Source organism: Natator depressus, chromosome 9 (genome assembly GCF_965152275.1).
Source record: "Natator depressus isolate rNatDep1 chromosome 9, rNatDep2.hap1, whole genome shotgun sequence".
In the NCBI taxonomy this organism is placed as follows: domain Eukaryota; kingdom Metazoa; phylum Chordata; order Testudines; family Cheloniidae; genus Natator; species Natator depressus.
The window spans coordinates 62,544,401-62,572,085 of record NC_134242.1 but is presented as its reverse complement, the minus strand read 5'-3'; the positions used below and the strand labels follow the sequence as shown (position 1 = coordinate 62,572,085).

At 46.4% G+C, this 27,685-nt stretch overlaps 1 protein-coding gene across 2 annotated transcripts in view; it reads left to right on the top strand.

The window, feature by feature from the left end:
• The first annotated feature begins 218 nt into the window (after positions 1-218).
• The window catches only part of GABRQ (gamma-aminobutyric acid type A receptor subunit theta), an 87,654-nt gene continuing 60,187 nt past the window's right edge, over positions 219-27,685 (top strand). The window contains exons 1-2 of one of the 2 annotated variants that reach the window (XM_074964373.1): positions 219-1,118; positions 5,461-5,549. In XM_074964373.1, coding sequence (XP_074820474.1) covers positions 1,039-1,118; positions 5,461-5,549 — 169 coding nt within the window. In that variant the 5' untranslated portion in view covers positions 219-1,038. Of the gene's footprint in view, positions 1,119-5,460; positions 5,550-19,112; positions 19,234-27,685 lie in introns of those variants that run through there. The other variant, XM_074964374.1, reaches the window with a different exon arrangement.

Genomic DNA, 27,685 nt, shown 5'->3' with positions numbered 1-27,685 from the left:
TGATCTGCTCCATCGACTGAACCATCTCTCCTCCAGACTTATCCTTTCCCCCCAAAACAACATTTCCACACCCCCCCCCGGCCAAAAAAAATCCCCCCTCCAAACCAGCAAGGGTTAATGTTGTCAGCCATGACGTCAGGATCATAATTTGCCCATAGATTTTTTTTTTCCTTCCCCAATCTACAAAAGTCCCTCTCTCCTCCCCTCCTCTTGTGACTTTGCAATGAGCAGCAAAACTCTACAGGAGCTGCAGCAACAGCATTAAGGAGACGTGCAGCTCTGCTTTTGAGAGCAATTCTTTCTGCATACAAGGATTTTTTTTTTTGCTTTGTGTTTGTTTTTTAACCCTTTCACAAAATCCATCCAAGTCACCAGCATCAGGGTGCAAGTAAAATAAAATAAAATCGCACCCTGGGGCTTGAAAGCCCCCCTCCTAAAAATAAAATAAAATAAAATAAAATAAAAAAAGAGGGAGGAGGGCAAACAGATGAGTAAAGGGTAGGTGAAATCCAGAATAAAATTGCATTGCTAGATAACTCTCACCCTCCCCCCCACCACACACACACACACACACTTTCTCCTCCTCCTCTTCTCTGAAGGTGGATAACAGGAGCCATGTAACATCTGCAGAACTGGATGGCAAAATAGGAGGGGGAAAATAACCAAAGTGGAGAGTTCAGGGGAGATCGGGTTCTTTTTTCTTTTTTTACCTGTGAGATTTGATTCTACATTTTGCTGAGTCCATTTTGGGGACATTTCATTTTTCTCTCTCTTGGGATTTTCTCCATTGCCAGAGGATGTCTCTTGTTGAGAGGATGCTGAAAGGAAGAAGAGGCAAATTCTTTGACTGGCACTGAAGGGAGGGGGGAATATATATTTCCCCCATATTTTTTTTTACTGTCTTGTGCTTTTTTTTTAATAAAGGAAATAATTTGTCTTCTTCTTCTTCTTCTTCTTCTTTTTTTTTTTTGGAGGGGAATTTCAGAAGATCTTCCCCTCCCCTCCAAACATTTTTTTCCCTCCATCGTGTTTGTGGAAATGTGGAGATTTCAGGCAGACAGATTGAGTGCATTTGTCTCTGCTTTAGCAGCGCTTTGTCTCGCCTACTGTGCGCAAAGGTAAGGATTTGATTTCCAGGGTGCAGGGGCAGATGGGGGGGCTTGGAGGAGTGGGCTGGGTTTCTTTGGTGGTAGTGGTGGTGGGGGTCTTTCACCCAAATTGCTTTCCTAGTGCCTGCTGTTTCTTACTTCCTAGTCAATTGCATTTTAGGGGGAGGAGGGGTGCTCATGCATGGGATCTAGAGCAAGCTCTCTGCAGACGGAGCTCACCTCGCAGCTCGTTTGCATCAGAGTCTCCTACAGTAAGCGAAACTGACGCGAATTTGGGGGAATTGACAAAATGAAGCCTTGTGCTGGGGAACATTATGTCCGGCGAGCAGAGATGGAACTAAACACAAGCACCGGTCTGTATATATACGTGATACCTGCAAAAACAGACATACACCCGGACATAGCCATGCCTGTGTCTGTACACACAGAATGCACATGCATCCACACACACACGTCCATGCATGTGTGCCTTCACACAACTATACAGTGTGCATTACAGATGCAATGCATACATCCATCATGCATACATATTTATTCCACATGCACACATGTAAATATAACCATATTTATTTATGTGCAATGCATACCCACACATCTATGCATGTATGCATCCATATATACTCACACGTGTATATTCATGCAGTACATCATATCACATATACAGCGGACAGTATACTAGATATGCGATGCATGTGTCTAGAGATGCCTACTTAGTAATGTATTGCATACATACATAGAGATATATGACTATATATATGGACACAAGAGATCCATGCATTCACACATGTACACACATTCATAGTGGACAATGTATGTGGAGGGCATCTATGCATGTATGCATAAATATTTATCCACTGAACACACACATACAGTGTATACACACTCATTTTCAGTTCACACATGTATGCATTTACACAGAATGCACTCATCAGTGCATTAATAGACAGGGTAATTATGTATTAGATATATACTCATACATCCTTGCATATATAATATTGCATTACATTAAAACATCTACAGGTCCAGGCACAGATATACATCTGTGAAAATACAGAGATCTATGTTCCCTATTTACACAAAGACACAGATGCATACACATATGCACATGTGCAGATCCATGCCCCCACACACATCCATTCCCTCCTACTGTTTAATGCATGACACATACACTGTACACTGAAAAATATACACACTCATGTAAATGCACATGCGCATGTGGATCCTGCCCACTCATATATGCCCATGCACGTGTTTGTTTATACCTGCATAAGCATAGACTCAGGTTCACATACTGTATACACATACCCATCACACACACATGAAACTAAATTCATATACGTAAGGTACACGCACACATCCATGCTCACTAAGCACCTTGCACACACATACAGGACCCATACATTTGTGTGTGCATAGATGTACAGTGCACGTGCACACCCGCTCAGCGTCAGGTGTGCAATATCCAAAGATACAATTCACACATTGAATGTATATGTATCCTACATGGATACTGACCCATGTTCATAAAGATTTTACACTTAGCTACAGAGACACACACAAATCCTGTGTAACTACACAGATCGTTTGTTCAGAGGAAGATGGATGGCCTTACAGTGCAGGCACAGGATTGAGAGGCAGGAAACCTTGGCCCTATATTTTCTTTCCTATGATACAAGTAACTCCCATTGACTTTGGTGGGAGATACTTGTAGTTTGTGGGAAAGAATGGGACAGCAGGGTTCTAGTCCCTATTCTGCCACAGACTTCCTGTGTGACTTTGGGTATATTGAGTACTCTGTCCCTGCCTTAGTTTCCCTGTCTGTAAAATGGAGGTAATGATACTTTCTAACCTCATGGCTTGTTGTGGGGATAAATAAATGTTTGTAAATTCCATTGAGGAAAGCATTCTGTAAGCCTGAAGCATTTTGATTATCATATACAAATATGAAAACCCATGCACCTAGTTGTGCACACGCACACATGTACAGCTAACTGTGCATGTATCCAGAGTGTGCACATATACATACTTACACAGATTCCCGAAATACATATACACATACACGCACAGATACATGCACAGAAACACATAAATCCACATGTGCATGTGGTACATACTTCTCTACGCAAATGTCCATAACCTATGTATGCACAGACTTGTGTATGAGAATGTACACATGTCTGCATTTTCCTGTACACTTGTGTAAAGACATACCTAAACAAATGGGGCACATGTATAGGAAACCCAGATCATATACGCATGGCCATCAGCATATTCACCGAACAGTTTATCCGTGTGCCTAGATTGTGCCCACATAAATATGTTGGTTTATGTTCACACATATACATTCTGATTGAAGGTGTATGCATTGAAAATCCAGGCACACACAGAGGCTCACGCATCCAGATCAATAACACATGCACACACCTGTGAATTTACCCATGTTCCTAGACCCACACTCATACGTCAGTATCTATACACCTGTACTCACAGATTCATGCACCTATACACATATCTATATATATATATGTAATACATGTGTACGTATCTGGGCACCCAGATTTACAGCATGCATACATACATCTATATTTTTACCCAGACTCAGCCATCCATATGCTGATCCATGCACTCAGATCGAGTTGCATGAGGATCCAGGTCCGTACACACACCTGTGTATACAGATCTCTGCACATACTTCACACACACTGACTCGAGCCCTTATGTGTATGTAGATCCATGTTCACATACAGTAAATCCATAAGCATAAATCACAGCCAGATGTGTACAAAGACATGTGCATGTACCCACCCGGGGCGTGTGGACATGTCAACACAATCCCCCAGCTTCAGGCTGACACCAAGGTTGGCTGGAAGGGGTAATATTGTGTTGCAGCTTTACATCCTAGACGGATCTGCTGGGGAAGGAAAGATGGCCTGAAAGATGTGTCTTTTTCATGGGATTTGGAATTTAAACTAGGATTGCAAACAATGTTGTTTGATGATGGCATGTGTACACAAGCTCTGTGGAAAACAAGTCTTATTCCTTGGACAGAGCTGGGACTATGGTTGGGTTTGGGGGTCACTCAAGTGGAAACAATCCGCACTTACCTATATTTTGGAGCTTCATTCTTGTAGCTTCTTCCTCCCTTCCTAATGTTCCACCAGCACTTTCCTTGCCTTTAGGACTATTTATATCAGGAGATCCCTCTCGTTCATATGGCTGGAAGGAATTGGAACTCCAGTAGCAATGGAGGCTACCAAACCTCCAAATGGAAAACACAGGGCTTGGTAGGGAAAATATCATTATCTAGGCATACTGAGCCAAAGATGGACTTTTCCTCTCTCTCTTTCTCTCCAGGTCTTTGTTGCTAAGAAGATATTAGAAGCTGCTGTGTAATATTTATTCTTAGAGGCCAAAGATCATAAATCTATGCGTGTAGGAGGGAGTGTGGCTAACACAAGAGAGTACCTGGGTGCACAGAATGTGAAAGGGAGATTGAATAAATTAGTATGTTTGGGCAGGGGGTGAATATCATGGGGAGTTCAATGTGTATTAGGTGTGAGAAGTCTGAGTTTGTATATAGTGTGTGTGAGAGACAGAAAGTGCCTACTGTGTTGTAGATGAAGAGTGTGTGCAGGGTGAGAGGGAGGCAGCGCATGGAGGTGTGTATGTAACAGAGAGGGCAAATTTGTGTACACTCTGTGTGGAAGCCCTGTGTGTGTGTATGGTAGAGGATGCAGATTTGTGTACGGTGTGTGAGAGTGAGTGCGTGTACAGTATGAGAGAACACAAGGGGAGTGTGAGTGAGAAGGAAGTTGAAAGGCTGTGGGGTGTGACGAAGATGGAGGCTGTGTATGTATAGTGTAGTGTGGGTGTATGTGACAGGGACAGTAAATGGGGAAGAGTGTGTGTGTGCAGTGGTAGAAAGAGAATGAGTATCTACAGTGCCCATTTAAGAGCCCCTGTGTGCCACCCCCTCCAGGGATTGATTCATAGGCTTTTTAGACTGCGTGGATGTCCCGAAAGTATGGGATCCCCAGCAGCCTCCAGCGGGGCTTGTATTTGACAGGGCATGTACAGTGTGAAGAGTGCGAGGATAGCTGTGTGCGTGCAAGACAGTGAATGTGTGTGTGTGTGAGAGGAGGGCTATGACTGGGAGAGAGACAGGGAGGGGGTGTTTGTGAGAGGAAAAGCTCGTGTGTGAGGCAGGGAGCGTGTGTGCATCTGTGCGTGCACACCAGGGTTCAGCCTGCAAGCCAGGGAACGTGTCTGCCCTTTGCCTAGGCCCTCCACGCGGCTCTCCTGTGTGGGGACGATGATAAGGACTTCTTCTTCTTCTTCTTCTCTGTTTCAGCCAATCCACTGGGAATATTTCTGTGGTGAAAGAGATTGTGGACAAATTGCTGAAGGGGTATGACGTCCGCCTCAGACCCGACTTCGGAGGTACAGTGATCCACACTCTCTCTCGCGCTGGGGTAGTTTGCAATTCGAGGAAATGCAGCAGAGGCACTAGAGGCCAACTGCTCCGTATGTCAGTGCTACCTGTTCCGCTGCTAGCAACATGCATCAACCTGTGAGATTTTCCCTTCTCCGTGCTCCCTCTCTCTCTTCCTCTGCTGTTTCTCTGCCCTCCCCCCTTCCCACGCTCTCTCTCCTTGTGCTTCCTTTGCCCTCTCTCATGCAGTTTTCTTTCTGTCTGTCACTCTCGTTTGATTCTTCCTTGCGCTCTCCCTGGCCGCCTCCCCATTTCCTTTCTCTCTCAGATCCCTGCTCCCCCTGCCCCTGTCTCTCATCTGCTCTCTCCCTTGCTCTTTCTCTACCAGTATGTGTGTCCCAGTGTTTGGCATTCTGGGATTGTTTGCTGGCTGCTGACCCCTGTAACAGGCCGTCTGGCCGTTGGATAAACTGTGTTGCTCTGGGTTTAACCTCACTGATGGGCTGCCAAAAGCTTAAGAAAAACCCCAACAACCCTACAGTCTGTATCCCATGGCATTTCTGTAGATGCTTCACTGTGACATTGGCTCACCGGATATCTGCCTCTGCCCCCTTCGCCACATGGTACAGTGCTGTAGCTATCCTCCCCCCTGGATACAGAGAGTTTTGCAGTTTGTCCCCCAGTTGGTCAGACCGTCCGCTGGCCAGGCTGATGGTTTGTCTGTCAGGATACTAGCTGATGAGGTGGTACGAGAAGTACCAGGAAATTAGTGTGGTCTCTCTGGAATGCTCCGTGCCTCCTGCTACGGATGCAGAATGAAATATTCCTTCCAGAGATGGCAATCTCACTGCTATTTGGAAGGGGACATTCCTGTCTGCTGATCCCCATGGGCAGGGCTTTACAGCCCCCCAGGCATCAAAGAAAAAGAAGAGAGAAAGGGAGCTTCTTTTCTTTTTTGGGTGGGGTGGGGAAATTATTACCGGGCCGTGAAGCCCCATCGGTGGGTATTTATTGGCACCCACTTAATAGTAGGAACTAGACTATGATGTGAGTGTCGGGGCACTTTTGCTTGGGCTCACCTTGATTTGGTATTTTTGGCCTTAGTTGGGTGGTGCTTTCCCTTTGTCTGTAGGTAGGAGTTTATCTCAGAAGTTCTGGGAGTTGCAGAGGACTGAGTGGCCCTTCTGGAGACAACTGCTGAAAAGCAGATTCATGTCCTTGGTTTCAAGGGGAAAATGTGCCAATGATGGTGTGGGACAGAGGTCTCCCATTACAGGCCTGATCCAAAGCCCACTGAAGTCGATGGGAAGATTCCCACTGGGTTCCAGGAGCTTTGAATCAGTCCTTAAGCATCCCAGTTTCTCTCTGCTCCATGAACTAGCTATGATCTCTCTATTTATCCATAATCTCAGACTTCCCTCCACCGCGCACAAACCTGCCCACGGTGAAGGCTCTTTCCCCACCCTCTTTCCACCCCACTCTCATGTTTGTCTCCCATCACTGCTGGTGGAATGGGATTTTCAGAAGGGCAGGAGCAATATAATCAGCTGCTGAAATGCAGACTCTAAGGAGGGCTTGAGGTGGGGAGAGACTCTCCCATGTAAAATGACTCCTCCATGGTGCAAAGTGGTACATCCTGGAATTCGCTTCAATGGACACAGCTTCGGGAGGATAGCAGTGCTCAGCAAGCGAGCAGGAGGTAATGGAACCTCTTTGAATCTGGAATACAGGAAGGCTTGATGAAAAGGGTTTATCAGGGAAACACAAAGCTGGCTGGCCCCAGTCACAGATGTTGGTGCAGTCACATTTTATGGGTGGAGAATTTCAGAGATGCCATAAAAATGGCAAGAAAACCGCCTAGTAAGCCTTTGGGATTATTAGGATACAGTAAAACACAGTAGGTGATCCAGCTCTGTGCAGGGGCAACATGAACTGACGGAGGGTGAGGGCAGTGGTGATTGGCTATCCTGTCTCCCCATGGATCATGGCTCAGGAATCCAGAGTGGGCAGGGAGCCATGCATGATCAGTTGAAAGTGCTTTGTCCCACTTGAGTGCCCATCCAGCAGAGCAGCCCCATGACGCACACTGTCTCTCTTTAGCTGGTTTGAAAGAATAGACCTGGGGTTGATGCAGGAATTGCTGGGTGACATTCTGTGACCAGTGCAATGAAGGTGGTCAGAACAATGGCTCATAACAGCTCCTTCTGACGTTAAAACCTATGAGAAGATCTCTGATTTTCCACCTACATTTGCAAAGTGCTCATTGGATCTCCATAATAAAAGCAGAGAGAGAGAGAGAGACCCTGACCCCCATGTTTAATTGTTGCTTTCCCAACTTTATTAAAAAAGGCTCAGTTCCTTTCTTTCCCCTATTTTGAAGGAATCAATAGCACAAGAGACTACTAGCCCCACGGGGCTCCAAGTCTGAGCAGGCAGTGCAAGCTTCTCCCACATGGTGCCATTGACACTCTCGGATTGAAAGGGGCGTTCAGCCTCTCTGGATGGTTCGATCCTCTGCCTCTGTCCCTGCGCAGCTTGAAATAAGAGAACTGATTGTAGCGGTAGGAATTGGACTAGCCCCAGGACCATGTAAGGGTCCCCCAACAGTCAGGAGATGGCGACACATCTCGGTCATCGTTAACCTAGTGAGCTGGAGGTGAAAGTCTACAAGTACCAGTATCAGTCACCACAGTTATCTGGGTCCCCGAGAGATTGAGCCAAATCTGTCCCTGAGGCAATTCTACTGAGGCCAGTGCTGTCACACCAGGGGATGAATGTGGCTCACTGTGTCTACTACCTCATTCATATCCCTGCCATGGAGGGGTTGAGATTTCCACCCTATCCCGTAAATAGTCGATGAAGCTAGAAAATCTTGGGTAAGACCCAGGAAGCTTTCTGGGAGCAAGGCTCCCTTCTCCCAGGGATATGTAGGAGCCAGGAAAGTACCTCAGAACTCAGGCCCACAAGCAACCAGAGGGGTTAGGCTGGCTCCCAGCAGGGACCTACGGGCATCTGTGCTTGCTCTGACTCCACGCCCCACCCTCATGCCAAAGATCAGGGAGGCACAAAGGCCTAGAACCTCAGCAATATTTAGGTACCTCACAACCACTGAGCTAGGTGCCTAAATACCTTAGAGGATCTGGGCCTAAGTACAGTTCCTCCTCACAACCAGGGCTCTCCTGGCAGGTCTCATGCACAGAGCTGCTGTGGCTGGCCAAGCCGCACTCTAGAGTTGTCAGTGATACCAGTTTGTCATCCCTGCAGTATTATCTGTTAGTGTGTGTCCACCCCCACTATGCTCCCACGCACCATTGCTTCACTTTGACCTGGCAATAGGGAGCTGCCAGAGCACCCCTCAGACTTTCCAAAGAGTCCCGGTGCTTTTCTCTGGCCCAGTACCATCCTGCCCTCCCCTTATTACAGTCCAGTTCCCCCAGCTCCTGCTCCCTCTCTTTCTCATACGCACAATTTTATCTCGCTTTCCATGGCACAGTACTCCAAACAGATCTCTGTATCCCTATCCATCTCGGGGATGATAGAGCTGCTCCTGTTCACACCCTCTGCCCTCACGAGCCCCAACTTGCAGACCCAAATTCCTCTCCCTCCCACACACACTTGCACACCCTCTCTCACTAAAAGCCCAAAATCTCCCTCTCTCCCTCCCTCCCTCCCTCTCTCCCTCCCTCACACACACACACACACACACACACACAATCTCTCTCTCTCTCTCCGCTACCTGTATCCCATGTTTTATCTTCTCTGCATCCCCTCCACGCTGCTCTATTGATGCAAGGTAAATGGGTGGCCAGAGAGGTTAGAAACCAGCCAGTCAGTGATATTTCCCGTCTGCGCCCCCACAAGTGAAAACACTCTCCAAAGGGAATCTCTCCTGGGGCCCTGACTTCACTGAAAGGACCCCCCCACACACACACACCTTTCCTAAGACACAGGCCCTCCCTATCCCAGTATCCCTGTGCACTACCCAGGACACAGTGCCGCAACAGATCTGAATGCCGCTCACTGCTCCCCAGCTCCCTGAGATAGAAAGAGAACTCCAACTAATGCCAAAAGGAGGACAGGCCTGCTGGGGATTGCAGTTCACTTTTTAATTTCGAGATGCCTCGTTAGCTCCAGGCCGAGCTGAGTGGCTGAGAAGCATCAGCCACTCACTCCCCCCTTTGAAGCCCATTTGACCGATGAGCAGGTTGGCTCTCAGGTGTGGCACCGTGGCAGAGGGAGTGTCATGTTCATCAGTTAAGCTGAACCGTGAATGGGGTGGAGAGGGGCTCCTGGCAAATCTTGACCCACCTTACCCAGCCACACAGCCAGACTCGGATCATGCTGTCCAGAGGTTGCTAGCTGTGGAGATGGAGCTTGGGTGGTGGGGGAGTGTGGAGGGTGACTCAGTGGACTCATCAGTGGCATCACATCTTAGGAGCTCAGGTGCTAAATCTCACTAGCTTGAGTGACAGATTCATTGAGTTGAATGGTCGTGTCTAGTTCTTAGCTGGCACCTGGCTTCTGCTGGGAATGGGTGCTAGCATATCTGCTCAGGGGGTAGTCTGGGATAGCAAAGGGGCATTGAGCTCGGGGGTGGGGGGGCCTTGTGGGAATAGCTGGGATAGCTTGGGGTGTCCAAGATGCCTTGACAGCACTAGGAGATGGCCTACGACTAGAATAGCAAGGCACTGTTGCAGAGCAGCCTGAGAGGCCTTGTCATAACTGGGGGAGTCCCCACATTGGAACAGAAGGGGGTGCTACAGGGGAGGAGTAAGATATATTGGCAGAGACGTCAGTCTGTGGGGAGGGGAGATCCAGTACTGAAATAGCAAGAACAGGGTAGGGGAGAGGGCAGGAGTAGGGTGCTTTGGCTGAGCTGAGGGGGAGGGCGAGTTCCCAGCACTAGACCAGCAGGGGAAGCGTGCATCAGGAATTCAGTTTTGTGGGATCCAGCAGGCTATGTCTGGGGCACACTGATAGAGTGGTGCACAGGCCTTGTTTCTTAGAAGAGAAGGTGTGACAGGGTGGTGGGGGGAAGGGAGGGCAGGAAGCTTTCACAGCAGCATCCTGCACAGTGCCTGGCTCTAGTTAGTGCTCTTAGCCTCTCACTTTTGGAAGCATTAACTACAAAGCAAAAGAAAGCAAATTAAGAAGGTATTGCCCCAGGTCAGAGAAGGAGATGCAGGAAATGGCGCGAGGAACCCTGTTAAGCGCAGTGACTCAGCTGCTCTCAGTTGGTGCAGCGATGCCCAAAACTTCACAAGAGTTTCAAGGAGATGGCCCTGCTTCCAGAGAACAGAGGAAGGGGCAGCCCTCCTTGGCTTTCCCAGCACCAGCTACATTTTGCTAGCTGAAGCCAGGGGGAGCAAGATCTTCTCCATGTCCCCCTTCCACCCACAAAGCCAGGGGCTCTTGGGTTTTCCACTCCAGGGAATTTATGTACTGTGTTTGGAAATATCAGGTGAAGAGGGAATGACTGGGTTTCCTTAAGGAACAAATACAAATTCCTACACTGCAAAGCATGGAGGTCCAGCAGCCTCTCCTGCTCCGATCTGTCTTCACACTTCCTTAGGGAGAATTAGTTACAGTTTATGGGGTCCTGGTTTTCAAAGATGTCAGAATGCCCATCTATGCTCCCTTTCACATTCCCCTCATTACAAATGCAAACTGCCCTCCAGCACACACTTGCACACACCTGTCCTCACCCCTCTCATCAGAGATGCTCATTCCCCACTCCCTCAGATACACACACCTGTCCTCGCCCCTCTTATTACAGATCCCCATTCCCCTCCCTCAGATACACACACCTGTCCCTTTCCCCTCATCAGAGGTTCCCTGCTCCCCTCCTCAAATACACACACCTGTCCTCATCCCTCTCATTACAGATTCCCATTGCCCCTCCCTCAGATATACACACCCATCCTTGCCCCTCATCACAGATCCCTGCTCCCCTTCCTCACACAGACACACCTGTTTTCAACCCTCTCATCACAGATCCCGTTGCCCCTTTCTCAGATACACACCCCATCCACTTTCCTCTCCTCACAGATCCCCACTCCCTTCCTCAGATACACACACGTGTCCTCACCCCTCTCATCAGAGATCCATAATCCCCTCCCTGAGATACCCACACCTGTCCTCATGCCTCTCATCCCAATTCCCCCTTCCCTTTCCTCACACAGACAAACCTGTTTTCAACCCTCTCATCACAGATCCCATTGCCCCTCCTTCACAGACATGCACCTGTCCCCTTTCCTCTCATCACAGATCCCTGCTCCCTTCCCTCCAATGCATACACCTGTCCTCACCCCTCTCAGCACAGATCCCCGCTCTCTTCCCTCATATACACTCACCCCTCTCAGCACAGATTCCCGTTGCCCCTCCCTCAGATACACACACCTGTCCTCTCCCCTCTAATCACAGATCCCCCACTCACCTCTCTCAGATACACAGACACGTCCTCACCCCTCTAGTCACAGATCCCAAGTCTCCTCCCTCAGATACACACACCTGTCCCCTTTCCTCTTATCACAGATCCCCACTCCCTTCCCTCCAATGCACATACTTGTTCTCGCCCCTCTCATCACAGATCCCCATTCCCCCTCCCTCATATATGCACACCTGTCCTCACTCGTCTCATCAGAGATCCCCATTCTCCTTCCCTCATAACACACACCTGTCCCCTCCCCTCTCATCACAGATCCCCGCTTCCCTCCCTCAGATACACAAATCTGTTCTCACATCTCTCATCACATGCCCCCATTGCTCTTCGTCACACAGACACACCTGTTTTCAAGCCTCTCATCACATGCCCCCATTGCTCTTCGTCACACAGACACACCTGTTTTCAAGCCTCTCATCACGTATCCCGTTGCCCCTCCCTGAGACACACACACCTGTCCTCACCCCTTTCATCACAGGTCCCTGCCCTCCTCCCTCAGACACACACACCTGTTGTCACCTCTCTCATCACAGATCCCCTTCCTCACACAGTCACAGCTGTTTTCAACCCTCTCATCACAGATCCCGTTGCTCCCCCCTCAGATGCACACACCTGTCCCCTTTCGTCTCATCACAGATCCCTGCTCCCTTCCCTCAGATACACACACCTGTCGTCTCCCACATTCCATGATACATACTTGTCGTCACCCTTCTCATCACAGAACCCTGCTCCCCTACCTCAGATACCCACACCTGTTCTCACCTCTCTCATCACAGATCCCCCGTTCCCTCCTTCAGATACACACACCTGTCCTATCCCTTCTCATCACAAAACCCCCGTTCCCCTCCCTCAGATACACACACCTGTCTCCAATTCTCTGCTTATAGATCCCCCATTCCCATGTCTCAGTTTCACATGCCTGTCTCCACCTCTCTGCTCACAGATCCTTCTTCCCCTTCCTCAGATAGGCACAACTGTCTCCACCCCTCTCCTCACAGATCCAGATTCCCTCCACAGACATGCACGGTCAAACACATGCACACCTATCCTCCCCGTCTCATTACAAACCCAAATTCCCTTCCCTCCCCCCTCACAGCCTCCTACATTTGTCCTCACCCACTCCCAGTACAGACACAAATTCCCCTCCCTCACACACACACTTCTCTATTCTTCTTCTCTCCTGCCGCTCAGTACAGATACTCATTCTCCTCCATTTCACATATCTACCCCTTGCTGCTCCTTCTCACCTGCCAGTGTGCCCCAGCAACCACGTCCCTCACCACCATTCCATCCTCCCTTTCACCTGTCCCTTATTACAGCCCCAAACTCCCCTCTGTGTAACACACACATGCTCATACTTTCTCCTCAGGTGATGAGCGGGAAGGATGGAGTTCAGTGGAATTAGCAACTGTGCAACATCGACACCTGCAATCCCAAATAATAAACATAAATTATTGCTGATGCATAAAGTGTTGCAGTGAAGCATCATCAGTAGTCCAGGACTCCTGAAGTGACTGTGCTGGAAGGCTGAGCCACCATGTTGGCTGAAGGGAATGCAGCAGGAGCAGGAGCAGGAGCAGGAGCAGGAGCAGGAGCAGGGAGGGAGACAGCAGATCTAGCCCTCACTGCCCAGAGTTTGACTGCTGGAAAATGTTTCGCTGTAGTGGTGTTGTAGTGTAAGGAGTTAGGCATATTGTTATACGTTAATGCCAAGATACCTGAGACCGCTCCCTTTGTCCATCCTGAGATAATGCTTGGGACTTCTCTAGCATGGTGTAGGTGTTCATGGATTCAGTCTCCTTAGAAGGCAAATATTGTTATCTCCATTTCACAGGGGAGAAGCTTGGGCATCGAAAGGTTAAAGGAATTTTAGGTGGCTTACACCCAGGCAGAGCCCTGCTCTCCTGCCTCCCAGCCTAGCTCTTGTACTACTAGGCCTTGGCCAGGGGAATGGTGTTTTCAGGTCTCACATGTATGTGCTGTTACACCCTTGTGGGCTGTAGCCAGGCCTATGTTGGAGTCTCACATTCCAAGCCATTGTGGGGAACACGGTGAGTTATGTGCAAGGAAAACCGTGGTGATTGAGGAAGTTGGGTTGATGATTCAATAGGTGGCACTTCCCTACTATGTAGCTAGGGGGCATGTGAGAGGTGCCATCTTCTGGATTAGACATAACACTGAGGTCCTGAATGCTTGTGGTCATCAATTAGCCCAATACCCTTTTTACGGCAGTAGGAAAGGATGTTTGTTTTCTGGCTCTGGCCAAATTCTATTTTGAGTAATTGCATTGCACCTCCCTAAACTCGCCTGATGCTTTCCTCTTCACTTCCTGTCTGAAACAGTTGGGTACCATGGCTTTATTCTGTTCTATTGCTACTTCATCCAATCCTGGGTGGCTGCATTTCAGTGGTGGTTTAATTGATTCTTGTTTACCTGTGCTGTAGCTTATAAAGTGCCTTGGGATCCTTTTGGCTAGATGGCTGTCTATAAATGGGTAAGACATTATGATAATTACTATTATTAGTATCACCTGACTCAAAAATTTGAAACATAAGCCTTTGTCTATACTGAATATATAGTTCCATTCTGAGTGAGGTGAATAATTTTTAACATAGCATTTCTTCCATGAATTTTGCCTTTTTTTTTCTGTTCACAAGCTATTTATGAACAATTTGTGATTTAATAACATTTATTCATTATTAAAGGTTTTTGGCTGAAAGATTCTTGGTCTGTAGATTGGTCATAAGCAATTTGTTGTGATTATTCAGTATGCAAAATATGAGCTATTTTGAGTGGCCTCATGGGTCAGATGGTGTTGTTCTGTTCCCTGACAGGGTGAGTGACATTCTTAGACTCAGATTTCTGGTTTGAATGCTACCAATTACAAATTTTAAATTCACTTTCCACGAATATTCTCTAATATCTGCTTTAAAATCACTGTTTCCATGCACATTCCTGCCAGCAAGCTCACCTACCAGAATATTCCCAGAAAGCTAATGCAGAAGGAGTGCAAAAAACCAGCTAAAGTGAATTCATTTAAAAATTGAAAAGTGTTAATGAAAAATATTCACCCGCCTCTTTATCGGAGTATCTCAAAGCACTTCGCAATCTTTAATTTACTAAAACCTCACAACCCACCTATGAGGTAAATCAATATTTTTACCTCCATTCTGCCGCTGGGGAAACTGAGGTACAGAGGCTTTATTTATATATGTAACACATTGGCTAAGTATGTAATTTCTCTTTCTAGAGGCTGGTTCACATCGTGAATCAGAGACTACTAATGTAATGTAATGTAGTTCCTTTAGGTCAAGGGCTAAAGCTTGATGCAGAAGATCAGAGGTTCAATCTTTGCTGATAACCCACGAGAGGGGGTGTAATTAGCTCTGTACACACATATAGACAGTTCATGTGAAAGCTTGTATATTTGCATGCACCTGTTAAAAACTGTATATGAAAACGGCTGAGTGCTTTTAAACAAATGCTGCACTCGACAGTGGCATAAAACCCATTAAAGGAATTAACTCCATGTGCGTAAAAGTTGAAATACATTAGAAAGCAGAGCCCAGTAGCCAGCATAGAGCTGTTCTGCGAATCGGTATTCCATAGCTCAGACCCACTGTTCCTGTTCCCATTGCACATAAGACAACAGAGCTCTTCAAGGCAGTCCTCTTTACAGGTCTGCAAGAGAATCAGAGTTTGCTCTAAGCAGGCTATGAGTTTCATGGTGGTTCAGATGTCACTACAGTGTTATTCAGATACAAAAGGGTTATTCTTCTGTGTTCAGCATTTTTCCCTTCCCTTGTGTGTAGGAGATGAGAAATCTCTTTCTTTGATCTTTTTTTTCATACTCTGTCCCTTTCCCCTTGCACTGACACTAGAATATTGCTGTTAACTGATTGTGTAATCACAGATATCTGTGCTTGTGGCAGGGGCAAGACCCAGAGGACCTTTTGTGGCTTTGGTTTCAGATCTCAGGACCCCTTAGTTCAAGTCTGGGATGGCTTGAAGTGTGGTTATGGTTGGAAAAGAGCCTCTGAAAAAAGGCATATTCTTGTTCCATATTTATTCTCCCTCAGCAACTTCCATGTCAAATTTGCTCAGTTTACCGGTCAAAACAAGATATTTCTACCTGCCAGCGCAGCAAGCTCAGCCTGGGATCTGGAAATCAAGCTGTGTTCTCTCTGCTTTGGACATCATCACCAAGCAAAAAGATTCTGGAATCAGGGCTTAACTGGATATGATCTTTTGATTGTGTGAATGTAATTTGCTCTTCTGTAGCATTATTGGCTCTGTGTGACAGAGAGGAGTAAAGATGGTGTGCTGTGCAAACATTGACTAATGGATCCTCTCAACTGCCCTATGAGGTGGGGGAGTATTCCCAACCCTATTTTACACTTCAGGAAGCTGGGGTGCACAGAGATTAAGAGATTTGTTCAAGATCAGGCAACAGGCCAGTGGCAGAGCCAGGATTAGACCCAAGAAGTTCTGCCTCCCTTAACTGTAAGAGTAGAATGCAGAAGTGCCCAGGTTTCCAGGCCACTAAACCATACTCCTTCTCTAGTTAGGGTTAGTCAGTGAACTCAGCAAGGGGAGCAGATAGGGGCCTTTCTGACATAGCTTTAAAGTATACTGTATCACAGTTTATTCACTGATAATTTATTTTCTGATTGATGGGGGGGGGGAGAGGGGAATTGCTAATAATTTAATTCACAAATATTATTTGACTATCCCAGAGCTGATTGAATAATGAAAAACTATATATGTAAATAATGTAGTAAGAAAAATGAGCAGGATGTAATTCTCCACCAACTTTGACCTTTACATTTCATAACTTTCTATAACAAATCCCACCATAAGCTGTCAGTAACTACTGACTTTAGGTCCTTCAGTACCAAAGCACAGGCCTCTACTACTTGAGCTAACAGAATAACTTCAACAGCCAGTAGCAGTATTAGACTTTTATCCACTATGTGGAGCAGCCACTAGAGGGAGAAATGACATTTAGCTAGTATATGACATGTTCTTTCCATGATACATTATTATCAAAAGCACTTGGATTTAAAGGAAGGTTTCCTGTCATGGCCAGTCTGTCTTACCCAGCTGAGAAATGATCATGCTGAATTGTCATTTTAATTTCCATTGGAGCAGACTGTGATGTCACAACTGCAGCTATGCCATGGGCCCAGGTCAGAGCAGGTCTGGGAAGGAAATGCACATCTCTCCAGTAATAGTAAAGAGAATTACTAGCCCATTCATTGCTGTTGTTTAAATGGTCTCTTTGTTTATAAATTTGCTACGGTGAGAAAATCCTTTAAATCTCCTTCTTCAAGGAGGTTTGCTGGGTGTTGGTTAGGCTGATTCCTCTCTAAATCCAGGGAAAGGTGATTGCTCCAGGTCATACTGAGGGGTCCATTAATGAGGCAGTGCAAGGGGGAAGGCCAGGACTCAAAGGAGAATGGATTCCCCTCTTGCACCAGTCCATGTCAGGGAGTTCACTGATACGATAGTGTGAGGGGATCCTCAGCAATAAGTGAAACATGGAGATTGCAGTCTCAGTCCTGCAAGTTCATTACAGTTCTGGGTGTCCATCTGAGCTTTGAATTCCCCAGAAGCGGGTGAGCCCTCACGGTTATGGCTGGGAGTCCATTGATGAGGCAGTGCTCAGTGAGGCTCAGGACTGAATGAACATGGAGACTGAATTCCCCTCTTCCTACTGGGGAGGGTGGTCCCCCTTGTGGTGCCCAGGGAGTGAGTCACATCACCTGTAGACCCCAGACTGGAGATGGCTCCAGAAGGGATTTTCAAAAGCATTCAACATTAACCTAACTCTGATCCCATTGGAGTCAAGGGTAAAATTTCCATTGGCTTCAGTGGCAGCAGAGTTAGGCCAATGCGTAATGCTTTGAATGACCTCGCCCTATATGGGATCAGTCCTGCAAAGCCTCACACACATGAGTAGCCCACGCTCATTGACACCAGTGGCTCCGCTCATGTGAATAAGACCTGCTTGCCCAAGGCTTGGCAGAACAGGGTCTCATATTACCTGTGCTCCTTGTGCTAGAAAAGTGTTGATAGTGGTTTGGAGAAAGGCACACAATAGGCACTTCCAGTTAGCTGGAGACTAGAGGCCCATAGAAGTAAATGGAAAGTCTCCTGTTGACTACAGTGAGCTCTGAATCAGATCTTTGGCGAGAACAAAGGGGGGAAGGGGAGGACTAATACTGCCTGTTGCCATCCAGAATCTGAGCCGGAGTTCCTTTAATTCCAGAGTCTGATGTCAGCAGAAATATTAAAAGGGGAATACAATTAATCACCGAAGTGAACAGCTCCTTTGGTGTTTACCAGAAATGAGAGGAGCTCGGCAGAATTGTCTCAGCCTGGGAAGGAAGTTTTGGGGATTGGGGGAGATTTGATGACAGAAGTAGGATGTAAAACAGGAGTTTTCCATATGTGTTTCTGGTTTTTGCACACTGTTAACTCAGTGCCATTTTTTTAAGTTGGAGCAGAATTTGACAGGCACCTGGATTAATAGTGTGTGCTAATCACTTTGATGAACTGTAGAAGATGCCTACATATATCTGCCTTACAAAACCCTAATCACCCATGCACCCCAGGCAAGTAATTCTTTTGATGGGCAAGTGACATACCGTTAGTTGCTTTTGTTATCCTCAGTTGTGGTGGCAAAGGCTGGGCAAGTGGATTTTGTGAAAAGGCTGTTCAATTTTCAGGACATTCATGTAAGGCAAATCTCTGCTGAAACGACCCTAATACCAGCACACTGGGGGTGGACGCTTTCAAAAGCGACTAGAGATTCTGGGTGCCTATCTTGAATCCCCTTCACTGTTACTTACTCTTGTGATTTTAGCACAAGTCACATAATCTTTGGTGTTTTTCTTAAAGCCCCAGGTCCTGGAGTCAAGTGATTAGGGGTGAACTGCCACTTTCATTAAAATAAAAAGTTTATAGATTGTAGAGAAAAGGTGGAAAATATGAGCTGAGTGCACCCTAAAGGTTCAGACATCAGAAGGCGAAGAAAAATAATCCCAAATTTATTATTCTTTTTAAAAAATCTGATGATTTCTAAGATAATCTCATGATTTTTAAACCAGTTTCATGATTTTTTCAGGCCTGGCTCATGATTTTTGAATGTTCGGGGTTGGCAATGCTGCATCGTACAGGGGCCTGACAGCTCTGAGGTGCAGACACACACACGATCCAGCGCCCTATTTCAGGTCTCTGGCCAACTGGTGAGTCAAGTGACCAATGATCATGTGATAGCTCAGAGGCAGTGCACCCTATAAGTGGGAGCCTGCTCAGTTAGAAAGAAAAATGCGGGGTTAGCGGAAGGACCTACAAAGGGTACCCTGTCTCAGCCAGGTAGATGGTCTGGTAGGAGTTACCTGTAGAGAGCAGGTATAATGGGGAAAGGCCAGGAGCAGGTGCTGGGTTTCAGGAAGGAGCTATAGAATCCGTGGATGATTTAGCCGAGTTCATAATGTTAAATAATGACAACCCTGAAGAAAGGGACGGAAATTCTGCCACTCTTGGGAGCTTTATCTGATAGTGAGTTGGCCCATTGGCTTACACTGACTTTCGGGGGTTGGGGTTTAACACTTTCTGAAAATCAGCCCTCTTGATGGTATCTCAGTTTGGCAAACGCCGCAATTGGAGCCCCCCAAATCACCAACCAATTCCTGAGAACCCAGGCCCACATGTCTATATTTGTAGAAAACTGGCAGGTTCTCAGCAGTCAAGTTGTGCTACTGTTCCGTGCTGCGCGTGCTAGATTGGAATAAATGTAGGAGCTGGAGCTAGTGGTATCCTGTAAAAGAGAAGAGTGAGTGAACAATGAATAGGAAGTGTGATTTCTTCATTAAAAATTTAAAAAAGGAAAAAATACCTTCCCATTGCCCCTTTGATAAATATGACAAGTCAACAGATTTTCTTGTTACAAATATTTGCAGTGTTTCATAATGGGGTAATGGATTTGATATCAACCAAAATGTTTGCATTAACCTATTTAAATTAATTTGGTTCAGCTCACTTTGCATAAAGGGATTGGATGGCTCAGGGCTTGGTAATATGCACAAATGTTTTCCCACCAATAGGTCCTGGGTTCAAATCCAGTCCTGATCTAACAGTGAATGACAATCGTTAATTGATTAATAGTTGCTGGTTGATATCAGGTATCGATTGGCTCATGTTTGGTATCGATTGGCTCCTTTGTTGACAATCTGAAGGAAATAAGTTAAGGAATGAATCAATCACATAGACCAACTTCCCCTATGATCTTTAAAGGTAATCATAAGACTAAGGCATGTTGACTGGGCAATATGGGGGCAGATTTCACAGCTGCTGTCCGTTCTGTGGCTAAATAGATGAATTCAGTCTCTAGCGCTCTTCATCCAGCACTAAATTATCTTAAAATAAAGTTTCTCTGTGAATTTTTAAAAAAATAAATACTTTTTATGTTGGATTAAACATCAAGGAATGATTCTACATGCTTGCATGAAAATATGTTAGGACATAGTCAGGGCTGATAAGTAGACCCATCGGCCTTGGTTTGCTTTGCAGACTTGGACATGCATGTCACATGAGTACATGTGCTTTTCATCAGACACATTTCCCTCATCTGCAGTTTCATTCTTGTGAGCCAGCAGGGTAGTGAAATCCACAAGAGCCCTGCTCGCACAGGAGCCAGATGGAGCAAGGATGGTCTTGTGGGTTTCACTTTCTGCTGCTGCCCCAGACTTCTTGTGTGACTGTGGGCAAGTCACAGAGGGCCTGATTGATTTCAAAAGGTTGGATCAGGGCGTGAATCTCCTTATGCCTGTGTTCCCTGTGTGTAATGTGGGGACAGCCACCCTGCCTTCCTCTCACCCATTATCTGTCTTGTCTATTTAAACTGTAAATTCTTGAGGCCAGGGACTGCCTCATATGTTTGTACAGCACCTAGCACAATAAGGCTTTGATCTAAGCACTCTGCATCCTTCCTGTGTGGTCAGATGTCACTTAGGGCACAAGCAAAGCCCTGCCATCGTGTCTGTCCTGGGCTGCTGTTTGCATGTCCTCTATGTTAAGTTCCTTAAGTTTTCCCTATCTGGGCACCGTTCAACAGAGAGATTCTTTTGGTCAGCCGCTTTTGTGTGTCCCTCCAGCTGCCCAGTGGCACGCCTGTTATGGCACATCCTCTGGCTTCATTCTTAACATGCGTCCCAGACATTTCCACCTTTTTTTCTGAATAACTTTGGAGAGAATGGGGTTGTTGATGGCTTTTAGTGTTTGTTAGATTCTATCTAATACCGAGTATTTTTCTGAGGCATTTGCTTTCGAAGACATTTAGATGTCCGTCTGTCCCTTGGCTGGCTTTCCAGTTTTCACACCCACGTGGGAAGACGGAAATAACATTGGAGTGGAACATTCATTGTTTGGTCTTTAAGTTGAAGATTTTCTAAATCTAAACCTTGTTTCAGCTGGTGAATGCAGCTGCCATCTTGCCAATTGGTGACATTCTCTCCTTCTGGATAGCTAGGCACTGCAGTTGTATAAATAATTATAATAAGGGACACAAGAGACTGAAAATAAACCCAGCTTTCAACTGTGAGATGAGTTGCAAATCCATGATGGAGACCCAGGTTCAAGGCTGCTCCCATTGCTGTCTTCCCCATGCTGACTTTAGGTGGACATGGGGCAGGTGGTGTAACACAGTTCCCTGTCGTCGTCTTCTTTCCCTTATCCCATCATCTGGGTTTGGATTGTTGTGCCAGCATCCGCGATCTTCATCTGTTGAAGGAGTCACACAGTCCCCTGTATTGTGATGGATGAGTGACATAAAGGAGGAGGGAACAGCATGGAGGGATAGCTGCCCTTGTGAAATGTTTACTGTTCTGCCCCTCCTTGGGAGTGTGGCAGAGCCTCCCATAGGAAACGAGGGCCAGGTTTCCAAAAGAACTCAGCTCAGCACCCGCAGCTGGGGCCAGATTGACAGAAGAGATCGGCTCCCATTTAGGCACCTACCTACTTGTGCCCAATGGGCTGAGCTCTTTTGAAAATCTGGCCCTTATTTAGGTGCTGAAATGAGAGCTGAGCTGTGCTGGAAATCTGACGCCCAATGCCTCTTGGCTCAGCCAGTGGCACCCAAAGAGCACAGCAAAGGGTGCATTACGTAACAGATGGATGATAGTGATCCAATTGATCAACAGCACCCTGTGATCCAAAGGAAAACTTCTCCAGTCCTCTGGATGCTGGAATGACATACTCCCGTAATGCTTATAATTTAATCGAGCCCTAGGAAATGTGCTAGAACAGTGGTATATTTGCCAGTATTTTACCTGCATGGAGGGTGAAGCCCTGGGACCTTATTGAAAATCTGAGGGACAACAAACTTTCTCAGTATAGACAGCATGACCTTCAATGGGAGTTAGGTGTGTAAACTGCTTAGGCCCTTTTGAAAATCCTGCTAGGTGCCTCACCACATCTTTAGGTGTCCAAACACCTTTGTACACCTGGCCCAAGGTACTTAGGCACATGCCTAACTTTAAGCATGTTAATAGGCCCAGTGAAATCAATGGGATGGCATGTTACAATGAGGCACGTGCTTAGGTACCTTGCTGAATGAGTGCCTGGATGACCTGGGGGCTTGCAAAGGAATTCCCCAGAGTTCATTTGCTTTCTGCTGCTTTTCATTCTCTGTTTTAAGCCTGCACAATTGATATCTTGTTTTTATTCAGCTCAGGTATTTGCCTACCGCCATCTTTTAAAATCAACCTTGATCTAGCTTCCTCTATAATCCGTCAATACCCATGGGACGGCTTTTGTAGTCTATTGCAGCCAATTGATTGTTCTTTCTAACTTCCAAATTTCCATGGGATAGTCACAATATCCCACTTTAATCCCCACTAATCCATTAAAAATGCCCATGGGATAGCCTCTGTAATCCACTGCGCCTCACGGATGGCATTCTCTAGTTTCCGGCTTCCCCTGGAACATTAACAAAATAATGATTGTTAGATTTATACCAGCATGGCACCTCGCCTTCAGAAGGATCCCACAGCAGAGCCTTGCAAACTAATATAGGGTTCACTTCACCCACAACTGCAATGCTACCCTCTCTGGGGTGAAACATATCAGCTGTTCAACAGTGCACAGCAACACTTGAGGACAGGAAATGAAAAATAGTGTATCCATTCAAATCTGCAGGGGAAATTTAGGTCAACAGCTTGTTGGAATTTGGCCATCACAACAAGGTTAACACTTGTCCACTTGGAAAGAGTGCAAGGGGATATTAATGAGTACGAGTGGTCAGTTTTATGTCTCAGCTCAAAGGTGGCACAGCCAGCCATGCAGTGCCTCCTGTCTCCATGCTGAGCAATTGGTTCAATGCATGTACACTCAAGTTTTCCACAGAAATCTTCTTCTGTATGAGTACCCAGCTAGCCCAAGCCTCTCTTAGCTTGTGAGACCAGAGAGGGCTGCAGCAAAAACATGGCACGATTATATACAGAAGATGCCGTTTTGTTATGTGAGTCCTAATTACTCCCTCAAACCCCATGCAATACTCCACTGTATCTTGGAAACGGCTCACTCTAACTTTCCATTTCCCATGGGACATCCCTAATATTCCTCCTTATTAAATGAGTTGTGCAAATTGAGCAATCTGATTGGCTACTGGCCAAAAGCCATGCTGTTAAGAGAGTAGAACAGCACCAGTTGGAACTCATCATTAGCCTCATCACTCAGGGCTATACTGTGCTTAGTCTGACAGAGGTGTGACTAGATGGGAGTGGGTGCAAGGAGACATTCCGTCCCGCATCCCAGTAAGGATCAGCAGGACTCAAACACAGGTCAGCAGAGCCATCAGGCAGTAGACACTGCCACTCTGCAGTAGCTATAATCCTGTGTTTTTGGAGCTGAAGGAACAGGCACCTGGCCCTGGCTCCCCAGGAAGAGGTGTGATTTTAGATAGTAATTGGATGGGCTTTTCTGCAACATGTGGATTCATTACCCTGCCCTTCCCCAAATCCGTGGGGTTTCTACCACCACTGTCAACACTGGAGTTCTGTTGTTTGGCGCATGACCACAAAGACTGTGGCTCTGACTTGGATTCTGACCCTTTGCTTAGAACCCCGACCCAAGTTCTGACCTCTGGTATTGACTTCGGCGTGGAAATCTGACCATGACAAACTCTTCATGTGGGCCAGGATACTCTTTCAGCTCCAAAAAAGCATGTTTTTAGCACTTGAGCTAAAAGAGAATTTCCTTAGGTAGTTGCAGCAGTAAGTCCCTTATCCTGTCTCTGCCCCCAGCCACTTGAAGGCAACACTGCATTCACTCCTATACAACAAAGCCAGGACATCACAGCAAGACAAGAATGGGGCAATCTTCCTTTCCCCCCCACCCCATCTCCCTGCTCTGGGCCTTCTCATCCCCCACCTGGCAATGTGCAATCTAAACCTGCAATCTAGCCCCCATCTGCTGATTCACAGGTATTTTTTGCCCCATGCCCAGACCAGTGTAGTGTGGGGTAAGGCCTGGCCTGCTAGGAACAGGGGCAGACTCTGACAGGAATGCTGGAGCGAGTGCTTTGATATCAACCTCTGTAGATGTTTGATGTTTCTGGCTGTTGCGCTGGTACGACAAGCTAACTGTGTGCTTTGCGATAGGCTGGGGGGATGGTGGCGAGGTCGGCTGTGAGTCACACAAATGCAGAGGGAATAAAAACAGGTGAAAAGGGGTTGGGGATGTTTAATGTGTATTTAAAGTTTGATTGTGTTGGCAAGGTTTAAGCAGGTGCTTAAGTGACCCAGCTGAACTCATTGCTTCTAAACGTCACCACAAATCAGAAAGACACAGGATGAAATCAGTTCCCAAAACACTTTGCTTCTGTTTTCCTGGCACATGGTCAGCTATCCTGCTCCACAACCAATAATAACCCCTTCTGATGCTCAGGCACCTCTGCCCCAAATGCTAAGCTATAAAACTATTTTGGGGGCATGTCAAGCATTTCTGAACTAACTCTATGTTGTCTGTCTGTTACTGCTGGTTTGTCTGTGGGGCAGGGACCTGTCTTTTAATAAATGTTTGTCCTGCACCTAGCATGAGGGAGCCCTGATCTGGATTGGGGCCGCTAGGCACCACCATGATACAGCTAAATGGCATTAATTAACAATCCCCTTTATTACAGCCATCCCATATTATAAAAGCAAAAAGACACTCCAGGGTGCCCATTATTAGGCTGGTAGTATAGCATTCCTTTGTTATAAGATGCGCTCAGCCCATGACCTTTTCAGCCAGGTTGTGTAATAGTGGTGAGTGTTATGGTCATTGGACCCTAATGGAGATCAGCACTAGTGACACTTCATTCATTCATAATATAGTGCGGAATGTGAGCCATGCTCTGTAATCTATGATTACCTGTGGGATATTGTCTCTAATATACTGGTACCTGTCTGCACACAGTCAGAATGGCTCAGGGAAATTTTTCTATTTCCACACATAAAGAGCAAAGCATACACCATCCATCTAACATAACGGTTATGTACGATTATGGAAAACAATGACGAGAAAGAACCAAAGTAAAGTCTCCATGAGAGAGAGAGAGAGAGAGAGAGAGAGAGCGCAGTGTGTGCTTCTCCTCTGCAACAGGCTGCAGAAACTCCAAGAACAAAATAGCAGCTGTCTCCGAACAGAGGCAGGGTCCTTATAAATGTAAAGGTGCAAGTGCAAAGAAAAAGGGCATCTGAGTATCATAGCTGCATGCACCACAAGGTGTGTGGGGCCAGAAGAGAAATGCAAAGAGTAGCACCAACTGGTATGACCTTTCACAAGGTGCAGCCTGCATTCCACTGGTACAGCTCTGCCAGCCATTTGGGAGTGGGACATGATCCTGATCTGGCCCCAGCCTGTTTCCGGAGCCCTGTGTCAGGCTCCTTGAATCCTGAGCACTTGGAACAAAGATTGTTATTCTGGATAGTTACCCTGAGGAACCTGGGGAGAAACTACTCGTGCCTATGTCCCCTTCAGGGCTAGGCACAGTCTTCTCCTATATATAGGTCCAGTGGCCCCAGACAGGCAGAACACTCTGCCTGAGAAAAGGAGGGGATGGCAAAGAGAAGTAAACCTACCCATGAGAGTGGGAGCCCATCATGGTCAAAGCCAAACTGGTCTGATTAGAAAGCTAGCCTTTGATGCAGCTACTGAGGGACTCTGCCAGACTTGCGCATGGAGGATGTTCCATAGGCAGGATCCCTGAGCAGAAAATGCCTTGGTCCAGTTCACAACTGTGCTGAAAAATCCTAACCACCAGGTAAAGAAGCACAAAATCACATTGTCTCCTTTCTTTTCTGTGCATGGCTCTAATGCTGTGCAAGACAGCCCAGAGGGCAAAATCCTTCATTCATCTGCAAGCCAGTTACGGCACTGGAAGGCCTGTGCTGCCCTATCAACATGTGCTACTTCCTATCTGAAGGGAGAAGCTTGAGGAGCCAGGGGGTGATCAGTCCCATGAGGTTCTTCGCTGTGCATCCCTCAGTGTGGGTTTTCTGAGGTAGACACACATCCTCTAGGAAATGTAGAAACCAACTAAACTCAGTATTGCCAACCGCACATGTTTGTAAAGCCTGAGCCAGGCCCCCCAAAATCACAAAATTGACTTTAAAAAATCATGAGATTTCAATAAATAATCCAACATGAGTTCTTTTTCATTTGCCTTCTGGTTCCTGAATCTTTCAGGGACACATGTTCAAGCTTTTCTCCACAACAGTAAGGTCTAGAAACTTTTTTTTTAATGAAATATCAGATTCTCATATAATCACAAGACTCCAGGAGCTGAGGCTTTAAAAATCAAATATTGTGAGAGTCACAATATAATTGTGAGTTTTGGCAATGCTACTAATTTGCTGTCACATAAGTCACTGGACAGCTGTCATAGAGTAACAATATTCTGTCACTATAAAATCCCTTTTTTGCCGGTTTCATTTGTTCTGGTTTTGCCTTGAATTTTAGTTTTTCAGAGTCTTTTTCTCCCTTCCCCCCAATACAGTTGTCACAGGCAATAAGCTGCTTTTGCTGCAAAACAGCTGAGATTTCTCCACTGATGATGGGAAGTGGGGAATTTTTCCCGTGGGAGCAATTGTGGGGAAATTTGCAATTATCCTTCATCATGGAAAAGATGCTACTCACTGGTGAAAGTGGCATCACCTCAATTTCTACCACGTGGATGGAATCCTTTTTCACGTAGAAACATTTCCCCTTATTAAAAATGGCACAGGTCAGAGAGCATCATAACATCCACAAACGCCATGAATATTGGGTCTGCTTCCACCACCCAAACTCAAATAAAGTAGCCCAGGGACCACCCTATTAGCCAAAAAGTGACACAGATAATGGTGTTTTAAAATCCTTTATCTTTGTATTAATCCCACCTGAGATTATGAACATTGGCGGAGCTGTATTTATTGTCCACAATGGATGTCCTTTGTTTATTTACACTTCACTCAAAGCTTGGACATTGATGGTAGATAGAAGATGAAATGAGCCAATTTACAATCACATCTAGTGGCCCTAGCAGAGACCGGTCCCCATTGTGCTTGGTGCAGCACAAATATATAGTAAGAAATAGTACCTGCCCTGACAAAATTGAAACCTAAATAGGTAAGTCCTGCAAAGGCCAGGACAGGAACCCCAGGAACAGAAAAAGTG